The 18568-nt window shown below is 48.3% G+C and overlaps 2 protein-coding genes across 3 annotated transcripts in view; one reads left to right on the plus strand and one right to left on the minus strand.

Annotated features, from left to right (window-relative positions):
• POLR3GL (RNA polymerase III subunit G like) overlaps positions 1-6468 on the plus strand; it is a 13571-nt gene extending 7103 nt beyond the window's left edge. For both annotated transcript variants that reach the window (XM_032268896.1, XM_032268897.1), the window contains 7 exons: positions 2037-2203; positions 2724-2853; positions 4672-4740; positions 5080-5136; positions 5379-5452; positions 5583-5696; positions 5986-6468. In XM_032268896.1, coding sequence (XP_032124787.1) covers positions 2078-2203; positions 2724-2853; positions 4672-4740; positions 5080-5136; positions 5379-5452; positions 5583-5696; positions 5986-6072 — 657 coding nt within the window. In that variant the 5' untranslated portion in view covers positions 2037-2077 and the 3' untranslated portion in view covers positions 6073-6468. The remainder of the gene's footprint in view (positions 1-2036; positions 2204-2723; positions 2854-4671; positions 4741-5079; positions 5137-5378; positions 5453-5582; positions 5697-5985) is intronic.
• Positions 1-9026, minus strand: part of ANKRD34A (ankyrin repeat domain 34A) — an 18188-nt gene extending 9162 nt beyond the window's left edge. Inside the window, exons 1-2 of the mRNA XM_032268892.1 lie at positions 8118-9026; positions 7328-7464 (exon numbers count right to left, since the gene is read on the minus strand). The gene's annotated coding sequence lies outside the window, so the exon portion shown is untranslated. The remainder of the gene's footprint in view (positions 1-7327; positions 7465-8117) is intronic.
• Positions 9027-18568: the final 9542 nt, after the last annotated feature.

Here is an 18568-nt window from a genome sequence, read left to right on the forward strand (position 1 = left end):
GTAGACAGTTGGATACAGGGGGGGGTGTTGTTGGGGTGCAGCAAAAGGACCCTTTCTCCACAGCAGGGGTGAAGGAAGAGAAAACTTCAAAAAAAAAAAAAAAAAAAAAAAAAAAAAAAAAAATCCATTTTGCCCGGGCGCAATGGCTCACACTTGTAATCCTAGCACTTTGGGAGGCCAAAGTAGGCGGATCACGAGGTCAGGGGTTTGACACCATCCTGGCCAACATGGTGAAACTCTGTCTCTACTAAAAATAGAAAAATTAGCCAGGTGTGGTAGCGTGTGCCTGTGACTCCCAGCTACTCGGGAGGCTGAGGAAGGTGAATCACTTGAACTCAGGAGGCGGAGGTTGCAGTGAGCCTAGACTGCACCATTGCACTCCAGCCTGGGCGGCAGAGCAAGACTTTGTCTCAAAAACAAACAAACAAACAAAAAAAGCCAGGCACGGTGGCACACACCAAGTAGTTCCTGCTACTTGGGAGGTTAAGGTGGGAGGATCACCTGAGCCCAGGAGGTTTTTTTTTTTTTTTTTTGAGACGGAGTTTCGCTCTTGTTACCCAGGCTGGAGTGCAATGGCGCGATCTCGGCTCACCGCAACCTCCGCCTCCTGGGTTCAGGCAACTCTCCTGCCTCAGCGTCCTGAGTAGCTGGGATTACAGGCACGCGCCACCATGCCCAGCTGATTTTTTGTATTTTTAGTAGAGACGGGGTTTCACTATGTTGACCAGGATGGTCTCAATCTCTCGACCTCGTGATCCACCCGCCTCGGCCTCCCAAAGTGCTGGGATTACAGGCGTGAGCCACCGCGCCCGGCAGAGCCCAGGAGGTTGAGGCTACAGTGAGCCATCATCACGCCACTGTACTCCAGCGTGGGTGACAGAAAGAGATCCTGTCTCAAATAAAATAAAAAGATCAATTTGATTGTAATGTCTCTTTTCCCCTGGTTGACAATGAAGTTGATGACTCATCCCTCTGCTCTCCCAGTGCCTGGCACACTATCTTTTTCATGGTAGTTGAAAAATTAATGTTTTGCTGAATGCATTGCATTATATTGCATTGGGGCCTGGTTGGGTTTGGAAGGGCAAAAAGAGAAAGTATTCAAAGGCTATATGTAGAAATTTAGATAGTGGCTGGGCATAGTGATTCATGCCTGTTATCCCAGCACTTTGGGAGGCTGAGGCAGGAGGATCACTTGAGCCTAGGGGTTCGAGGCTACAGTGAGCTGTGATCGTACCATTACACTCAAGCATGGCCGAGAGAACATATCTAAAAATAAGAATAAGGAAATGAAGGCTGGGTGCGGTGGCACATGCCTGTAATCCCAGTGCTTTGAGAAGCTGAGGTGGGCAGATCGCCTGAGGCTGGTAGTTCAAGACCAGCCTGGCCAGCATGGTGAAACCCTGTCTCTAATAAAAATTAAAAAATTAGCTGGGTGTGGTGGCAGGCGCCTATAATCCCAGCTACTTGGGAAACGGAGGCAGGATAATTGCTTGAACCCAGGAGGCGGAGGTTGCAGTGAGCGGAGATCACACCACTGCACTCCAGCCTGAGAGTGAGACTTCATCTCAAAACAAAACAACAATGAAAGGAATGCAGATACAGGTAAACATCAAATTGTCCTAGGGATGTAGAGTTGTGTCCAAGAGTCTAAGTACTTTCTCCTTTGTGCTAGTTAAACTATATTGTAATTATCTGACCTGTTTGGGGGACCATGTCCCATTCATGTTTATATTTCCAGAAATTCTCTGTCTGACATGTGCCTTCTCAGTCAAAATTTGCGTTTTTTTTTTTTTAAAGTCGGGGTTTCACCATGTTGGTCAGGCTGGTCTTGAACTCCCGAACTCAGGTGATCCGCCCACCTTGGCCTCCAAAGTGCTTGGATTATAGGCATGAGCCAGCACGCCCGGCCCTCAGTCAAAATTTGTTAAATGACATTGACTTTTCATGTTCCAGGGAGAGAAGATGGAATGTCTTGTCTGTCCTTGGCTTCCTGTCCATTCGACTACATTTCTTCTCTTCCTTTTTGTCTTTATCAGGTTTTCTCACTGGATCTCTGAATACCCAGGCCCCCTCCACTATGGCCAGCCGGGGTGGGGGCCGAGGTCGTGGCCGGGGCCAGCTGACCTTCAACATGGAGGCTGTGGGCATTGGGAAAGGGGATGCTTTGCCCCCACCCACTCTGCAGCCCTCTCCACTCTTCCCTGTGAGTCTCTTCACTCCCTTCCCTGACTTTCATGTGCCCCTGGCCGACTACATGATTCTGGGTTCCTTCTAGACCATCATAAAGTCACTTTGGGAGGCCGAGGCAGGTGGATCACCTGAGATCAGGAGTTCAAGACCAGCCTGGCCAAAACGGCAAAACCCCATCTCTAGTAAAAATACGAAAATGAGCTGGGCATGGTAGTGCATGCCTGTAATCCCATCTGCTCAGGAGGCTGAGGCAGGAGAATCACTTGAACCCGGGAGGTGGAGGTTGCTGTGAGCCGAGACAGTACCTCATCTTGCCTCTCTCTGTCTCTCTACTACCAATGTACAGGGGATGTTTTGCAGGTAAAGAAGTGTCCACCTTCACTTCTCCCTAGCTTTCGAAATGATATGTTACTCCCCTCATTCTCTTTTGGCCTCTGCTCAGCGGGTGTATTAGATTAAATTGGGAGGCGGGGTCCTCCCAGATTTGTACTAGCATTTTCTCCCTGAACTGACTACTGCCCCTGCCTCTGTAGCCCCTGGAGTTTCGCCCAGTACCTCTGCCCTCGGGAGAGGAAGGGGAGTATGTCCTGGCACTGAAGCAGGAGCTACGAGGAGCCATGAGGCAGCTCCCCTACTTCATCCGGCCAGCTGTCCCCAAGAGAGGTCAGTTGGAATGCCAGCATCATATTCTGAGTGTCTTCCACGGGCAGTGCCCTGTGCTCAGCACCACTGGGGGCCAGAGAGGCACAAGAAGGGTACTGTCTAACTGGGGAGATGATAATAGTTACTTCTGTGTCTGAAATGCATTATGATTTTCATGGTTTGTTTTGAGTCTCATAATAGTCTTGGTACAGTGGGTGGTTAAATACTAAAATCCCATTTGACATGTATAAGTGGGGGGATGTATTTTCTAAAAATTTATATATTTTTAATTTTTTTGTAAAATGAGATGGACGTCTCCTTTTGTTGCCCAGGCTGGTTTTGAACTTCTGAGCTCAAGAGATTCTCCCACCTTGGCCTCCCAAAAGTGCTGGGATTACAGGCATGAGTCACCAGCCCAGCAAAATGTTTAATTATCTGGATATTACGGCCACCAACCAACAAGGGAAGACAGATCCTGGTTTCTTTTTTTTTTTTTTTTTTTGAGACGCTCTTGTTACCCAGGCTGGAGTGCAATGGCACGATCTTGGCTCACTGCAACCTCCATCTCCTGGGTTCAGGCAATTCTTCTGCCTCAGCCTCCCGAGTAGCTGGGACTACAGGCGTGTGCCACCATGCCCAGCTAATTTTTGTATTTTTAGTAGAGATGGGGTTTCACCATGTTGACCAGGATGGTCTCGATCTCTTGACCTTGTGATCCACCCGCCTCAGCCTCCCAAAGTGCTGGGATTATAGGCGTGAGCCACCACGCCCGGCCCAGACCCTGGTTTCTTATTCCCTACTGCACTTTCCACTACACCATACTCTTTCTTAACACAGCCATGCCTTTGAACTAAGGGACGGAAAAAAAAAAAAAAAAAAAAAAAGACAAAAAACCATCGTGGCCAGGTGTGGTGGCTCATGCCTGTAATCCCCGCATTTTGGGAGGCTGACGTGGGTGGATCACTTGAGGCCAGGAGTTTGAGGCCAGCCTAGCCAACATAGTGAAACCTTGTCTCTACTAAAAATACGAAAATTAGCCAGGCATGGTGGCTTGTGCCCGTGGTGTCAGCTACTCAGGAGGCTGAGGTGCAAGAATCCTTGAACCTGGAAGGCAGGGGTTGCAGTGAGCTGAGATCTCACCGCTGCATTCCAGCCTGGGTGACAGAGCAAGGCTCTGTCTCAAAAAAAAAAAAAAAAAAAAAAATTGGCTGGACACAGGGGCTCATGCCTGCAATCCCAGCACTTTGGGAGACTGAGGCAGGTGGATCACCTGAGGTCAGAAGATCGAGACCAGCCTGGCCAACATAGTGAAACCCTGTCTCTACTGAAAATACAAAAAATTAGCCAGGCGTGGTGGCAGGCACCTGTAATCTCAGCTACTTGGGAGGCTGAGGCAGGAGAATCACTTGAACCCAGGAGGCGGAAGTTGCAGTGAGCCGAGATTGCGCCATGGCATTCCAGACCAGGAAACAGTGTAAGACTCCATCTCCAAAAAAAATAAAAAATAAAAAAATAAAATTAGCCAGGTGTGATAGCATGCATCTGTAATCCCAGCTACTTGGGAGGCTGAGGCAGGAGAATCACTTAAACCTGGGAGGCAGAGGCTGCAGTGAGTCGAGATCACACCACTGCACTGCAGCTCGGGTGACAGTACCAGACTCTGTCTCAAAAAAAAAAAAAAAAAAAAGAAGAATGATAAGGTCCTCACTGAAGCTGACCCCCCTGGGCTCTGGGTTTGGGGTAAGGGGACAGATAATTGCTGAGTATTGAGGTGGCTGGACTCTCAGGGACAACCCTGTTCTGGGTCTCTGATAAAACTTTGATCCTTCCACCCCTCAGATGTGGAGCGGTATTCAGACAAATACCAGATGTCAGGTCCGATTGACAATGCCATTGACTGGAACCCCGGTAGGTGATGGGCCCTTTCGTTGACTGCCCTTCTTTCAAATGCTGGAGATGCTTCAAGCCACTGCCATCATCCCCATGTCCCCACCCCACTCCCTCATTCAGCATCTGCAAGCTTGAGCCTTAATTATGTTCCAAAACACTCTCAGATTCCACTTGGAAAAGCTATTCAACAGTTCCCACTACTCAGGAGATATCCAAGCCACAGTTTTGTTCTGAACAACTTGGACCCAGCCCCTTTCTCCCTCTCCTTGGAAACCATCACCCCCTTTAAAACCAGTCATCATTTGTTGGAGACCCCACGCAGGGTCCTATTGACATTTACATTCCCGCTATTCCCAGATTGGCGGCGTCTACCCCGGGAGCTAAAGATCCGAGTGCGGAAGCTACAGAAGGAACGTGAGTGTATCTGGAAAACGGAGGGAGAAGAGAGGTTTCCTCCATCAGCCTGAGAGCCAAGGCTGCTGTGGTCTCACATTCCCTCACAGTTCCTCTAGGAACTACCCAATCTACCAAGTGTTATTGCTAGACGTCATAGTGGCCACATGAGGGCAGCAGAGGGACATGTTCTTTGCAGGAGGATGGGGTAAAAAGCTGGCAAAATTTGCTCTCTGATGGTTCACCTTTTGATCCCCCACCAGGGATTACGATCCTGCTCCCGAAGAGGCCCCCTAAGACCTCAGAAGACAAGGAGGAGACAATACAGAAACTAGAGGTGAGGAGGAAGTGTGCATAGAGCCCTCCTGAGCCCTGGAGCCGTTCCCTCTCTCTTGGCCCATATGTGCCTCCATTTTCCCTCCTGTGAACTGAATCTGAGTTTCTGTTCCTATTCATCCCCACCTGAGACCCTGGAGAAGAAGGAAGAAGAAGTAACTTCAGAGGAAGATGAAGAGAAGGAAGAAGAAGAAGAGAAGGAAGAGGAGGAAGAAGAAGAGTATGATGAGGAAGAACATGAAGAGGTGAAGGGGACTCCTTCCACCTTAGCCCCCCTCCCTTTACCCCATAAACTCTGGGGATCTAACTCTTGACACCAGGGATGCTCCCCTCAGAGGGTTGGCATGCCAACAGCGATAGCGCCCCTCCGGGTAGGGGCTTCCCTCGACTTCGTCTGTCCCTTCTCCAAACTACAGCTGGAAGAGATGTCTCAGGCCTGGACTATGAGATGGGGAGGGAAGGGGTCTGGTACACAGGAAGGAAGGTGAATGCCAAAAGCAGGCTTGACTTTTACTTATTTTTTTTCCATTTCAGGAAACTGATTACATCATGTCATATTTTGACAATGGAGAGGACTTTGGGGGTGACAGTGATGACAATATGGACGAGGCTATCTACTGAAGAAGGACTCGGACCCCCGTATGTTTCTTGAAGATGCAGAGAGTAGCTGTCCCCATTATTTGGTTTTTCGGACGAACAAATCATTTGGTCAGAGTTCACATAATCTGTCTGGTCCCTGGAGATGGGAATGGAGGATGATGACTGTTTATTTTCTCCGCTTCCCCTCCTTCCACGTTTGTATCACCTCTGATATCTTGGGGAAAGTGCAAAGGAAAAATATCTCAACTGCATGAAGGGAGAAAGGAGAATTGAAAGAAGAACTGGGGTTGTCAGAGCTGAGATGGCTCTACCCCTACCCAATTCGTATAGCTCTTTGTGGAGATCATTAGGGGTGGGAGCAGTTTGAAGGAGTAAGACTGGTTTTATATTTTTAAATAAAGTGTTTGTCTCTCTGTCCTGGGTGAGGACTGGTGAGGGAGGGCTGGAGGAACGAAGGGAGTACTTAACTGAGCAGGGTTCAGTGTGACACAGTGCAGGGCCACAGCCTGCTTGTCCTTCGTCCCTTCCCTCCTCCCCCCATGGGAGGACACAGAGTCACAATCCAGCCCCCAGGGAATATTCAAGACCTCATCTGTAGGGCTATGAAAAGTAAGTTGTAGAAACAGCCTCTGCCCCCAGCAGACCAGCTGACTTCTAAGCCTCTGGTCCTCGGGCCTCGAGGACATGATTGTGTCTGTTCACAGGACACAGGCGCTGTCTTTGCCACACTTGACCTTGATCTTGTCCTTATTTACAAAGGATGATTACAGCTATAAAAATGAAAAAAAGAGCCGGGCATGGTGGTTCACGCCTGTAATCCCAGCACTTTGGGAGGCTGAGGTAGGTGGATCACCTGAGGTCAGGAGTTCGCGACCAGCCTGACCAATAATGGTGAAACCCCATCTTAAAAAAAAAAAAAAAAAAAAAGGATAAAAAGAAAGGAAAAAAAAGGGATTACATCTATTTTTGTGGGGAAAGTCAAGAAAACCAGGTATGAGGAAGGAGGAGGAGCTGACTTATCCAGCATACTCCCTCTCCTCCCAGACCGTGGAGATGACACTTTGAAAGCTATGTCTGTGTGGCAGGAGCCCCCTAAATATTCTGTCCTCCAGTTACAGAAACCAGTGTGTGGCTGAATTGCATTTCTCTTTTGGTTCTTCCCTTTGTGGAATTTAGTTAGCTTTTCTCCCTTTCTTTGGAGGAAGGGAGGTAGGCGGTGGTGTTTAACAGGAAGTAAGGAGGGTGGGGAGCAAGGGAGTGACTTAGGGACACTCACAGATCTGAGAGGTTCTTTCTCGCCCACATAGCTCTCCTTTGTGTGAGGTCACTTTCCAAGGCTCTGATTGGCTTCTGAGGAAGCCTTAGATGAGCTGATTGGTTCCAGCCACTTGACATGCAACAGTCACGGGCAAGCTGCGTGTCCAGAATAGGAACTGAATAAGGAGGCCTGCTTCATGCTATCATAGCAACCCTACTGAGCATTTGAAAGTAAGATGGGATATGGAAAAACCTTCAGAAAATTCCCCAACTGTACTCGGGCAGGCCGACTGAATTCCCTGTAGCATCCAGTGACAGAGACTGGCAATCTGAGGTTGAATGTGTCTGACCCCATTGTACAGAAGGAAGAAAGGCTGTGACTCCATTGAGAGAAAGCACTTTAAAAGCCTAGTTTGGGTGTGTCAGTGTTTACATAGAAGCAGTGGCAGGTGCCATGGCTCAACCTGTAAGCCCAGCAGTTTGGAAGGATGAAGTAGGTGGATTGCTTGAAGCCAGGAGTTTGAAACCAGTCTAGGCTTCAAAGTGAGAACCTGTCTCTACAACAAAAATATTTGAAAATCTTTAAAATAGCTGAGTGTGGTGGCACTCAGTAGTCCCAGCTACTAGGGAGGCTGAGGCAGGAGGATCCCTTGAACCCTGGAGTTTGAGGCTGCAGTGAGCTATGATTGCACCACTGTGCTCCAGCCTGGGCAACAAAGCAGTAACCTGTATCTAAGAAAAGAAAAAAAGAGTAGAAGCAGCGAAGGAAACAGGAATAGAAACAGAACATTCCAGAGTCATTGAGCAACTTGTGATGATTGATGTGTTTCCTTTTGTAGTCCTCCTGAGTTGTGTCGAGTGGCAGGAAGGGGACAGGGGACCTGCCCCTGGGGTTTCCCACAGCTGTACTTCACCCCGTGATTATAGTTGGGGGAGATCAGCAAAAACAAAAGTAAAAGATACTGAAAATTTTCCTTTTGCATTGTTCCCTGCATACACGTACCAAGTCCTAACCTGCTCAACTATATGTGTCTACGTTGGGCACAGCCATCCCATAAAAGCCCACCAAATGTCAGCCTGGGAACTTAAAAGAGTGGGAACAAAGAAGCTTCTGGAAAAGCAGCAGTAGAGGAGGACTGGAACCACGTTCCCACCCTTACCTCTATACACACACATCCTTTTCCCATGCAACTGGGGAAATGAGGGCAAAGGTTGGAGTACCGCTCGGGATCAGCTGCACTACTTCAAAGTGTCAGGGAGATCAGACCATTCTTGGACTCTGCCCTGTCTGCAGGTGACCTTGCTGGACAAAGCCAGGGACACGGGACCCAGCAGCTTTCCCAGATTCTGAAGTGGTTCCAGGCATGAGCTAGACTTGTTTCCATTGACCTTTCCCCTACTTTCCATAGGTACTATCCGGCAGGCCTGAAGCCCAAGGCCTAGTAAATAGGGTCACAGTTCCTATTCCCTCTGGAGGACCCTCTGAGAGGTTAGAATGAGACCCTGCTCGGTCCGGTACTACTTGCCTGGTAGGGGTTATGTTGAACAGATTGCTGGCATGTGTACAGCCCGGGCTATGCTGGCCCCAGGCAGGGTAAGTTCTCTGTCAGTAATCCTTTCCTGGGCCATGGTGACTCCCACCTGTAATCCCACCACTTTGGGAGGCTGAGGTGGGAGGATTGCTTGAAGCGAAGAGTTCGAGATCAGCTTGGGGCAAATAGTCTTCCCTAAGTTTGTCTCTACGGAGGGGAGGGGAGGGGAGGGGAGGGGGAGAGGGGGGGGGAGGGGGGAGGGGGGGGAGGAGGGAGGGGAGGGGAGAAGGGAGGGGAGGGGAGCATCCTATCTTTCTCTATGCTGTGTTCCATCCCTCACCTCTTGATTCCCTCCCATCTTGGGTGAGCAGTTAAGAGGCATCTGCAAACAGGCTCAGTGGCTCAAGTGGTTTGAGGAAGGCTAAATGGCAGAACTAGAAGCAACATGCAGTTTAGATTGGAAGTGGAGACCAAAGAAAATTGGAGGGTCAGATGAATAAGGTCATTGGGCACCCATAGTTTGTTAAGGAAAAGATAGCTCTTTTCCTCAGTTCATTTTTTTTAAGAGACAGGGTTTCACACTATTTGTGGTCCTGGCTTCACTAGTCCATAGCTTTGTGCCCTTGGGAAAGTCACGTAAGTCTCCACGCCTCAGTATTCCTCATGTGTGAAATATAAATTTGGACCAGATTTGTCCACTAGGAGCCTTTCTAGCTCTCACATAGTAGGGCTTCTGCTGATCCGTCTGTAAGAATAAATGGCCTGAGAACAAAGGCAGGCTGTACCTAGCTTTGGCTGAACACATTCCATTTGGCTGGATTTCCCCACCTTATTTTTGGCCTAGGCAGACTAAAGATACCTCAGGCTTCTGGCCAGCCGTTTCCAAGAACATGCTTCAGCTTGGGTTGCAAGATCAGCAATTCCATCAACTAGCATGAGAGGGACACCCCTACAGCAGAGTTCAAGGTCACAATCTGCAAAGCAGGACTCAAACAGGCCACCAATAGATTTCTGACTGAAGAAGGGGCTGGTGGGCCGGTCCTCTTCATCTCCCTTCATGTATCATGTCCAGCCAGAGGATGGAGAAGAGAAATGAGCTCAATGGGAATAGTTCCACTAGCTAATCTGGCCAAACTAGCAGTGAACCTCTTCTCCACTGACCTTTCCCCTACTGGGGCTCACATTTCCTCAAGGTCGTTTGGGACCACAAAGCTGGAAATAAGTTCTAGTGTCACCTCAGAAAGACCTTTGGCTCATCGCCAGCAGGCTTTAATTTGCCTCTTTGTATCTAGGAAAGAAGGGAGGTCCCCCTCATAACCTTAATGGGAGCCGGTGGGAAGACTCTGATTGAACTTAACTGCAGGACCTTAATGGCTACGTGCTCTCACCTTGGGAATCCAAGATGTTGGGGAAGGAATCCAGAGATTCCTCAGGCCTGATCTCAACCAATGCAGGAAGGGGCTAGGTCCCCATGACCTCAGAGCATGGGATTATTCTCCACCCTCAAACCTCTCCTCCTCCCAGGATCCTCAGCTTTGGGCTGTGCTCCCAGCCCCTTCCTAAGTGTTTCCTATCCTTGTAATTCCACACTGATCTTGCTTTACAGTAGAGAAAGGGAGAAAATAGCCAAATCCTGTCTCTGATATTCTTTGGTACGCTCAGTGCAGTGTTGATAATATTGGAATAGGAGGGAGTTAGTCAGAGCAACTTTTGTCTTACCAAAAGGGGCAGCGGGAAGAAAGCTACCTAAGTTAGGGGTGCAGATTGAGGAGTTTCCTGTCTTGGAGAGAGTAGGTGGAGTCCCGTCCAGACAGGGAAAGAAGCCATGGTACCCATCCTCCTTAGGCTCTGGTAGGACCAGAGATGTAGCCACTTTGTCAAAAGAGGTCAATTTCATGTTTTTAACCTCATTTTTCTTAGGCAGAGTGATAAGAGGAAGTGAAACAACAAACATGGGCTCAGTGGGCGAAAGGGCAAGAGCTGATCAGCCCTCCTCCAAGCCTTCCATTTCCTCTCCCAAGCCTCTTTCCCCACGCCTGCAGTTTTCCTCATCTGACCATACTTGGCTGCTCTTGGTCGCTCACCTCTCCCTTACTTGGCTTGGCTCCTGTTTCGGGTCTTGCTTTCTATCCGGAGCCTCCACACTGACACCTGTCCAGAGACATCAGGGATGTTTACTGACTTCTCAGTGGCCAGACTGGGCCAGGCCTGGAGGGGTTGGCTGAGGACCAGACGGAGAGCTTATCACTCAGACACATACTTGTTGTGTTTCAAATTCTTTTCCTCTTTTCGACTTTCTCCGTGTCTTTTCTCCATGTCTCTCGTTGCATCATGCCTTTATACGGTGCTGTTTAAATTGGATTATTCCTGGGGTGATATGGTGAGGACTATTTGGAGCCACAGAATACACAGGGCACATCTTCCAGAGTGTTAATTTTACTTTTAAGATTTGCTGGGGGAAGATAAATCATTTTTATACTAAAACCAACACAAATATATTATGCAGTGTAAATCAAAATTTGCATTTTTTGAAGATAAAATAGGTACTTCAAAGACGTTTCGCCGGGCGCGGTGGCTCATGCCTTAATCCCAATACTTTGGGAGGCCGAGGCAGGCGGATCACAAGGTCAAGAGATCGAGACCATCCTGGCCAACATGGTGAAACCCCGTCTCGATTTAAAAAAAAAAAAAAAGACATTTCTGATTTATGACAGTCTACTTTAGACTGCTCTGGGAGCCCTGGGGAAAATGGTTCACTCTCTTGTATCTTAGGGGTCCTGCAGAGGAAATATTTGAGAAACTGCTTAGAGCAGAGGTAACAAGCATAGACAAACCTAAACACTAAACAGGAGTCAGGCAGACCTAAAAGATCATAGCAGGCGAGTGTGATGCACTAGAGAATGGTGAGAACTGGCAAATCAGAGCTTGCCCAGCCCCTTCAGCTCCAGCTGGTTAACGCCGGGAAAGAATGTGACTCAGTGTTACCAAATCTGACCGCTTTTTAAGAGACACCAGAACTGTAGATTTTAGTGAAATCGGATTTTTAATTATTTAATTAATTAATTTATTTATTTTGAGATGGAGTATTGCTCCATCGCCCAGGCTGGAGTGCAGTCGTGTGATCTCTGTTGACTGCAACCTCCGCTTCCCTGGGTTCAAGCGATTCTCCTGCCTCAGCCTCCTTAGTTGCTGGGATTATGGGTGAGCGCCACCACACCTGGCTAATTCTTTGTATTTTTAGTGAGATGGGGTTGCATCATGTTGGCCAGGCTGGTCTTAAACTCCTGACATCATGACCCACCTGCTTTGGCCTCCCAAAGTGCTGGGATTACAGGCGTGAGCCACCGTGCCCGGCCGAAATCTGATTTTTTTTTTCTTTTCTTGAGATGGAGTCTGGCTCTTGTTGCCCAGGCTAGAGTGCAATGGCACAATCTCGGCTCATGGCAACCTCTACCTCCTGGGTTCAAGCGATTCTCCAGCCTCAGCCTCCCAAGTGGCTGGGATTATAGCCACCCTCCACGATGCCTGGCTAATTTTTGCATATTTAGTAGAGGCGGGATTTCGTCATGTTGGCCAGGCCGGTCTCGAACTCCAGACCTTAGGTGATCCGCCCTCCTCGGCCTCTGAAAGTGCTGGGATTACAGGCGTAAGCCAGCTTGCTTGGCCAGAAGTCTGATTTTTAAATGTTTACAACCAATTCAAATGTTTAGGAAGGAAATACAGGCTTATTTATTTATTTTTTTGAGTTTCGCTCTTGTTGCCCAGACTGGAGTGCAATGATAGAATCTCGGCTCACTGCAACCTCTGCCTCCTGGGTTCAAGCAATTCACCTGCCTCAACCTCCTGACTAGCTGAGATTACAGGCACGTGCCACCACGCCCAACTAATTTTGTATTTTTAGTAGAGATGGGGTTTCGCCATGTTGGTCAGGCTGGTCTCGAACTCCTGACCTCAGGTGATCCACCTGACTCAGCCTCCCAAAGTGCTGAGATTACAGGTGTGAACCACCCACCCAGCCGGAAATATGGGTTTCTAAATGTCTGCAAGCTGGTTTGGCCTATGGGCCCCTGATTTCCTGCCTCTGTTTTAGTGTTTCCCCCAGCTTTGCTTTGGTTCATCATCAGCTAAAATCAAGACAAAGGAAAAGAAACACGAATCACAGTGTGATCTCCCTTCCCTAAGTGCATTTCCCTACCGGCTTCCCATCAGTTCTGGAGCCCTTATGTCAGGGACTTTTGCCTCCACTCACGAAGCAGGGAGGGCAGTATCAGAAATGGTGTTGAGATATAGAAAAGAACAAGAGGAGAGGAGGAAGCAGTCTTTAGGTATAGAGGGTATTCGGTTTAAAGAGAAGACCAAGGGAAGATAAAACCCCAAATAGGGAATTATCATAATTTTTGTCTTTCCTTCCTCGCTTTCATTCCTCCGTCACCGTCAAAAAGATATTCTGAAATTGCTCAGGATCAACCTCTCTCCCTTCCCTTCCACCTCCCGGGTGACCTAACTTTCCCACACCTGAGACAGCAGATCTGGTCCTGTCACACTTGGTCACCATTTCCAACCTCTCTGACCTTCACGATCATTTCTTCTTCTTTCCAAAAGTATATGAAGCACAGGCCTGGGCTTCCATGGAGTCAAATTCTGTTCCCAAGAGTTGGGGACAGTGGGATGCATGAGGTTGCAGGAGAGTTTGGTGGTCTCCTGTGGGGCAGCTTGAGGAAGCAGAGCTGCAGAGAAGCCTTTGAGTGTCTGACCGCAGGCAGAACTACACCTGTCTCCAGGGGAAGCAAAAGAGCCGTTGGTCCCTGCCCAGCCACCCTCTCCTGATCTACAGGGCTCTGAAGGTAAAACAGAAACCAGAGTTTCCTCAAAGCTGGAAGGTAAGGCAAGCATGAAAGGGAATAAAGAGGCCAGGCATGGTACCTCACGCCTGTAATCCAAGCACTTTGGAGGCCAAGGCGGGCGGATCACCTGAGATCAGGAGTTTAAGACCAGCCTGACCAACATGGTGAAACCCCATCTTAAAAAATAAAATAAAGAAAGGGAATAAAGAGAAATGGGAGCAGGAGACAAAGAATTAGCCTTGAGTCTGGCTAGATGGAGGAAGTCAGAATCAGACAGAAGTGGAGAGGGAGGGACCTTTTTTTTTTTTTGAGGTGGAATCTCGCTCTGTAGCCCAGGCTGGAGTGCAATGGCACAATCTTGGCTCACTGCAACCTCCACCTTCCAGGTTCAAGCGATTCTCCTGCCTCTGCTCCTGGGTAGCTGGGATTATAGGAACACGCCACCACACCGGCTAATTTTTGTATTTTTAGTACAGACGAGGTTTCACCATGTTGGTCAGGCTGGTCTCAAACTCCTGACTTTGTGATCCGCCTGCCTTGGCCTCAAGAGGGAGGGATCTTTAGCCACAGAACCATATAAGGGAGGCACAGATGTTGGCCAGGCGCGGTGGCTCAAGCCTGTAATCCCAGCACTTTGGGTGGCTGAGGCAGGAGAATTGCTTGAACCTGGGAGGTGGAGGTGCAGTGAGCCAAGATGGTGCCATTGCACTCCAGCCTGGGCGACAGAGTGAGACTTTGTCTCTCTAAAAAAAAAAAAAAAAAATGGGAAGCACAGTTCCCATGCCCCTGAGTATCCCCTCCCCTCTCAGCAACTGAAATCCGTGCTCTATCCATCTGTCCAAAAGGTTAAAAATATCGAGGCTGGGAACGCAGCCAGACATTTCCAAGAACCTGTTTACTGACCATTTGATTGAGTTTAATTGTCAGCAACTTCATAGCCTTGTTGGGCTCAGAATGGGCCTTGCCTGACATCTCAGGACTCAGGGCACATGGAATTCACAATCTCGTCCATTTGTTTTCCCTGTCTCCTTTCTTCCATCACTCCGTTGCCTGGAGATGACCGATCAGTTGATAGTCAGAATCTGTTCATTCTTTTCTCCTTACACAACGGGCCGAGAGTGGGGAAGGGTCTAAGGGAAAGCTCAAGACAGAACAGGAATAGCCTAAGTAGGCTAAACTGGGCGTCATCATGGGCACACCTCCACTCACCTTTGTGCTACTCAGTCCAGCCCACCTCACGGAAAGAGATCAAATGGGAGGCAATACCTGAAAGAAAAAGTCATTGCACATCCTCGGTTTATCACTCCAAATGGTGGGAAGCTTTTCTTTGGAGCTGTATACGGAAAAGTTAAGAAAGCTCAAATAGGCCGGGTGTGGTGGCTCATGCCTGTAATCCAAGCACTTTGGAGGCCAACGAGGGTGGATCACCTGAGGTCGGCAGTTCAAGACCAGCCTGACCAACATGGCGAAACCCCATCTTTAAAACAAAGCAAGCTCAAATAATTTTTAGAAGGTTACGCAGTTTACTCCAGAGGCTGGGCAACATAGCAAAACCTCATCTCCGCTAAAAATAAAACCATGTAGCCAGGCATGGTGGGATGGGCCTGTAATCTCAGCTGCTCGGGAGGCTGAGGCATGAGAACTGCTTGAACCTGGGAGGAGGAGGTTGCTGAGATCGCCCTACTCCACTTTGGCCTAGTGACGAAGAGACACTCTGTCTCAAAAAAAAAGAAAGTGAATTATTCAAGGGGGTGATGAAGGATATGTCTCTTTTAGATAACAATCACTTATGTAGCATTGTTCTAACTTTTTACATATATATATGTATATTTTTTAAAGTCAACTTTATTTTTTAAATTTTTTAATTTTTTTGAGACAGAGTCTCACTCTGTCGCCAGGTGCCAGGCTGGAGTGCAGTGGTGCGATCTCGGCTCACTGCAACCTCCGCCTTCTGGTTTTAAGCAATTCTCCTGCCTCAGCCTCCCGAATAGCTGGGACTACAGGCACGTGCCACCACGCCCAGCTAATTTTTGTATTTTTAGTAGAGTCGGGGTTTCACCATGTGGGCGAGGATGGTCTCCATCTCTTGACCTCGTGATCCGCCCGCCTCGGCCTCCCGAAGTGCTGGGATTACAGGCGTGAGCCACCGCGCCCGGCCACTTTTTACATATATTTTAAAAATCCTCACAATCTTCTGAGGTAGGTATTATTATTATCTCTCATTTTATAAATGAACAAATTGTGGCACAGAGAGGTTAGACAAGTTGCCCAAGGTCACACAGCTGGTTAAATGGCAAAATAAAGATTTTAATTTAAGCGTTAGGCTTTAAGGTCCGCATGTTTAACTACTATACTATACTATATTATACTTTACTATTTTTTCTTTTTTCTTTCTTTTTTTTTTTTTTTTTTTAGGCAGAGTCTTGCTCTGTCACCCAGGTGCTGGAGTGCAGTGGCACAGCCTCTGCGTACTGCAACCCCCCTCTCTCGGTTTCAAGCAATTCTCCTGCCTCAGCCTCCCGAGTAGCTGGGACTACAGGCGCGCACCACCTCACCTGGCAATTTTTTTTTTTTTAATTTTTAGCAGAGATGGGGTTTCACCATGTTAGCCAGGCTGGTCTCAAACTCCTGACCTCAGATGATCTGCCCGCCTCAGCTCCCAAAATGCTGGGATTACAGGCCTGAGTCACCTCACCTGGCCTATTTTTTCTTAATAGTATAGGAAGGCCAATCTTTGAACTTTTTCGAGGTTCTAGGCTTCCCTATTGAGCCAGGAGCTGCAGCCTTGGATCTTTAGCTATCTCTGAAAAGGAGTTTTTCAGCTTATAAAATGGAGGTGGATGTGAGGTTGTAACAGAGAAGAGACAAAAATCTTCCCATCTCCCATACCCGAACTATTGAGGCCAGGGTGCCTGGGGCAGGGATCATTGGAAGGTCAGTAAAATATTTTCTTTATTCACCTTATGCATTTTATCATCTGGAGGTAGCCCAAGAAAATAATTATAAGAGGGAAGAGTCTGTTGAAATTGGGCCAAGTTTGCACGTGCCTGTGGTCCCAGCTATATGTGAGGCTGAGTAGGGGAAATCTCTTGAGTTTATGAGCAAACTCTGCATACAAGGATTGAGGCTCCAAAGAGCTAGGATTACAGGCGGGAGACACTGGCCCTGCCCATTTTTCTCGTTAATTTTGTTTTCTTGCTCTTTCCTCTCTTTATGTAGTTTTCTTTTTTACTTCTCTCAGATCTCCCTGAACCAGATTGAACCTACTGAACTGAGGCTTCAATCCTTGTATGCAGAGTTTGCTATGAATGTGGCTGTGAGTAGCCACTGGGCTCCAACCTGGGCAACATAGTGAGACCCTGTCTCAAAAAGAGAGAAAAACAGGGCCGCCTGCGGTAGCTCACACCTGTAATCCCAGCACTTTGGGAGGCTGAGGCGGGTGGATCACGAGGTCAGGAGATCGAGACCATCCTGGCCAACATGGTGAAACCCTGTCTCTCCTAAAATACAAAAAATTAGCGGGGGGTGTGTGGGTGGCGGCGCACACCTGTAGTTCCAGCTACTTGTGAGGCTGAGGCAGGGGAATCACTTGAACCTGGGAGGCAGAGGTTGCAGTGAGCTGAGATCGAGACATACACTCCAGCCTGGCAACAGAATGAAGCCCCATCTCAAAAATAATAATAATAATAATTTAAAAATAGAGAAAAAACAATTGTGCAAAGGTCCCTCTTTGACTCTACTTCATGCACTTCTGTGCTTGTGTGATTGTTTTTTGCTGAACGTGCACTTTGTCAGATCCTCCCCCCACATTTTTCCCTCCCAGCACCTCAACCCAAGTTAGATACTTGTGTTTGCAGTCTGTCCAGAGGTATCAGGTAAGGCAGCCAACGACCCTGGTTATGGAAGTACCCGTTTTGTTTGTTTGCTTGTTGTTTCCTTTTTTTTTTTTTTTTTTTTTGACGGAGTCTTGCTCTGTGGCTCAGGCTGGAGTGCAGTGGTGTGATCTTGGGTCTCTGCAAACTCTGCCTCCTGGGTTCAAGCTATTCTCCTGCCTCAGCCTCCTGAGTAGCTGGGACTAGAGGTGCCCACCACCACACCTAGCTAATTTTTATATTTTCAGTAGAGGCAGGGTTTCACCACATTGGCCAGGCTAGCCTCAAACTCTTGACCTCAAATGATCCACCCACTGTGGCCTCCCAAAGTGCTGGGATTACAGGCATGAGCCGCTGTGCCCGGCTCATTTTTCTTGTTAATTTTATTTTCTTGCTCATTCCTCTCTTTATGTAGTTTTCTTTTTTAACTTCTCTCAGATCTCCCTGAACCAGATTGAAGCACTGAATAAATGATACTCTGAAGCACATCTCCTCTAATGGCTATACATGTAGGTCGTAGCTCTTTAAAAATTAAAAGGCAAGGGCTGGGTGCGGTGGCTCATGCCTGCAATCCCAGCACTTTGGGAGGCTGAGGCAGGTGGGTCGCCCTAGGTCGGAAGTTCAAGACTGGCCCGGCCAGCATGGTGAAACCCCGTCTCTAGTAAAAAAATACAAAAATTAGCCGGGCGTGGTGGCAGGCGCCTGTAATCCCAGCTGCTTAGAAGCTGAGGCAGGAGAATCGCTTGAACCTGGGAGGTAAAGGTTGCAGTGAGCCAAGATCACACCACTGCACTCCAGCCTGGGCAACAAAGTGAGACTCCATCTAAAAAAAAAAAAAAGTAGGCCGGGCGCGGTGGCTCAAGCCTGTAATCCCAGCACTTTGGGAGGCCGAGGCGGGTGGATCACGAGGTCAAGAGATCGAGACCATCCTGGTCAACATGGTGAAACCCCGTCTCTACTAAAAATACAAAAAATTAGCTGGGCATGGTGGTGCGTGCCTGTAATCCCAGCT

This window comes from Sapajus apella, unplaced genomic scaffold (genome assembly GCF_009761245.1).
Source record: "Sapajus apella isolate SASKATOON/1434 unplaced genomic scaffold, GSC_monkey_1.0 scaffold187, whole genome shotgun sequence".
NCBI lineage: Eukaryota > Metazoa > Chordata > Mammalia > Primates > Cebidae > Sapajus > Sapajus apella.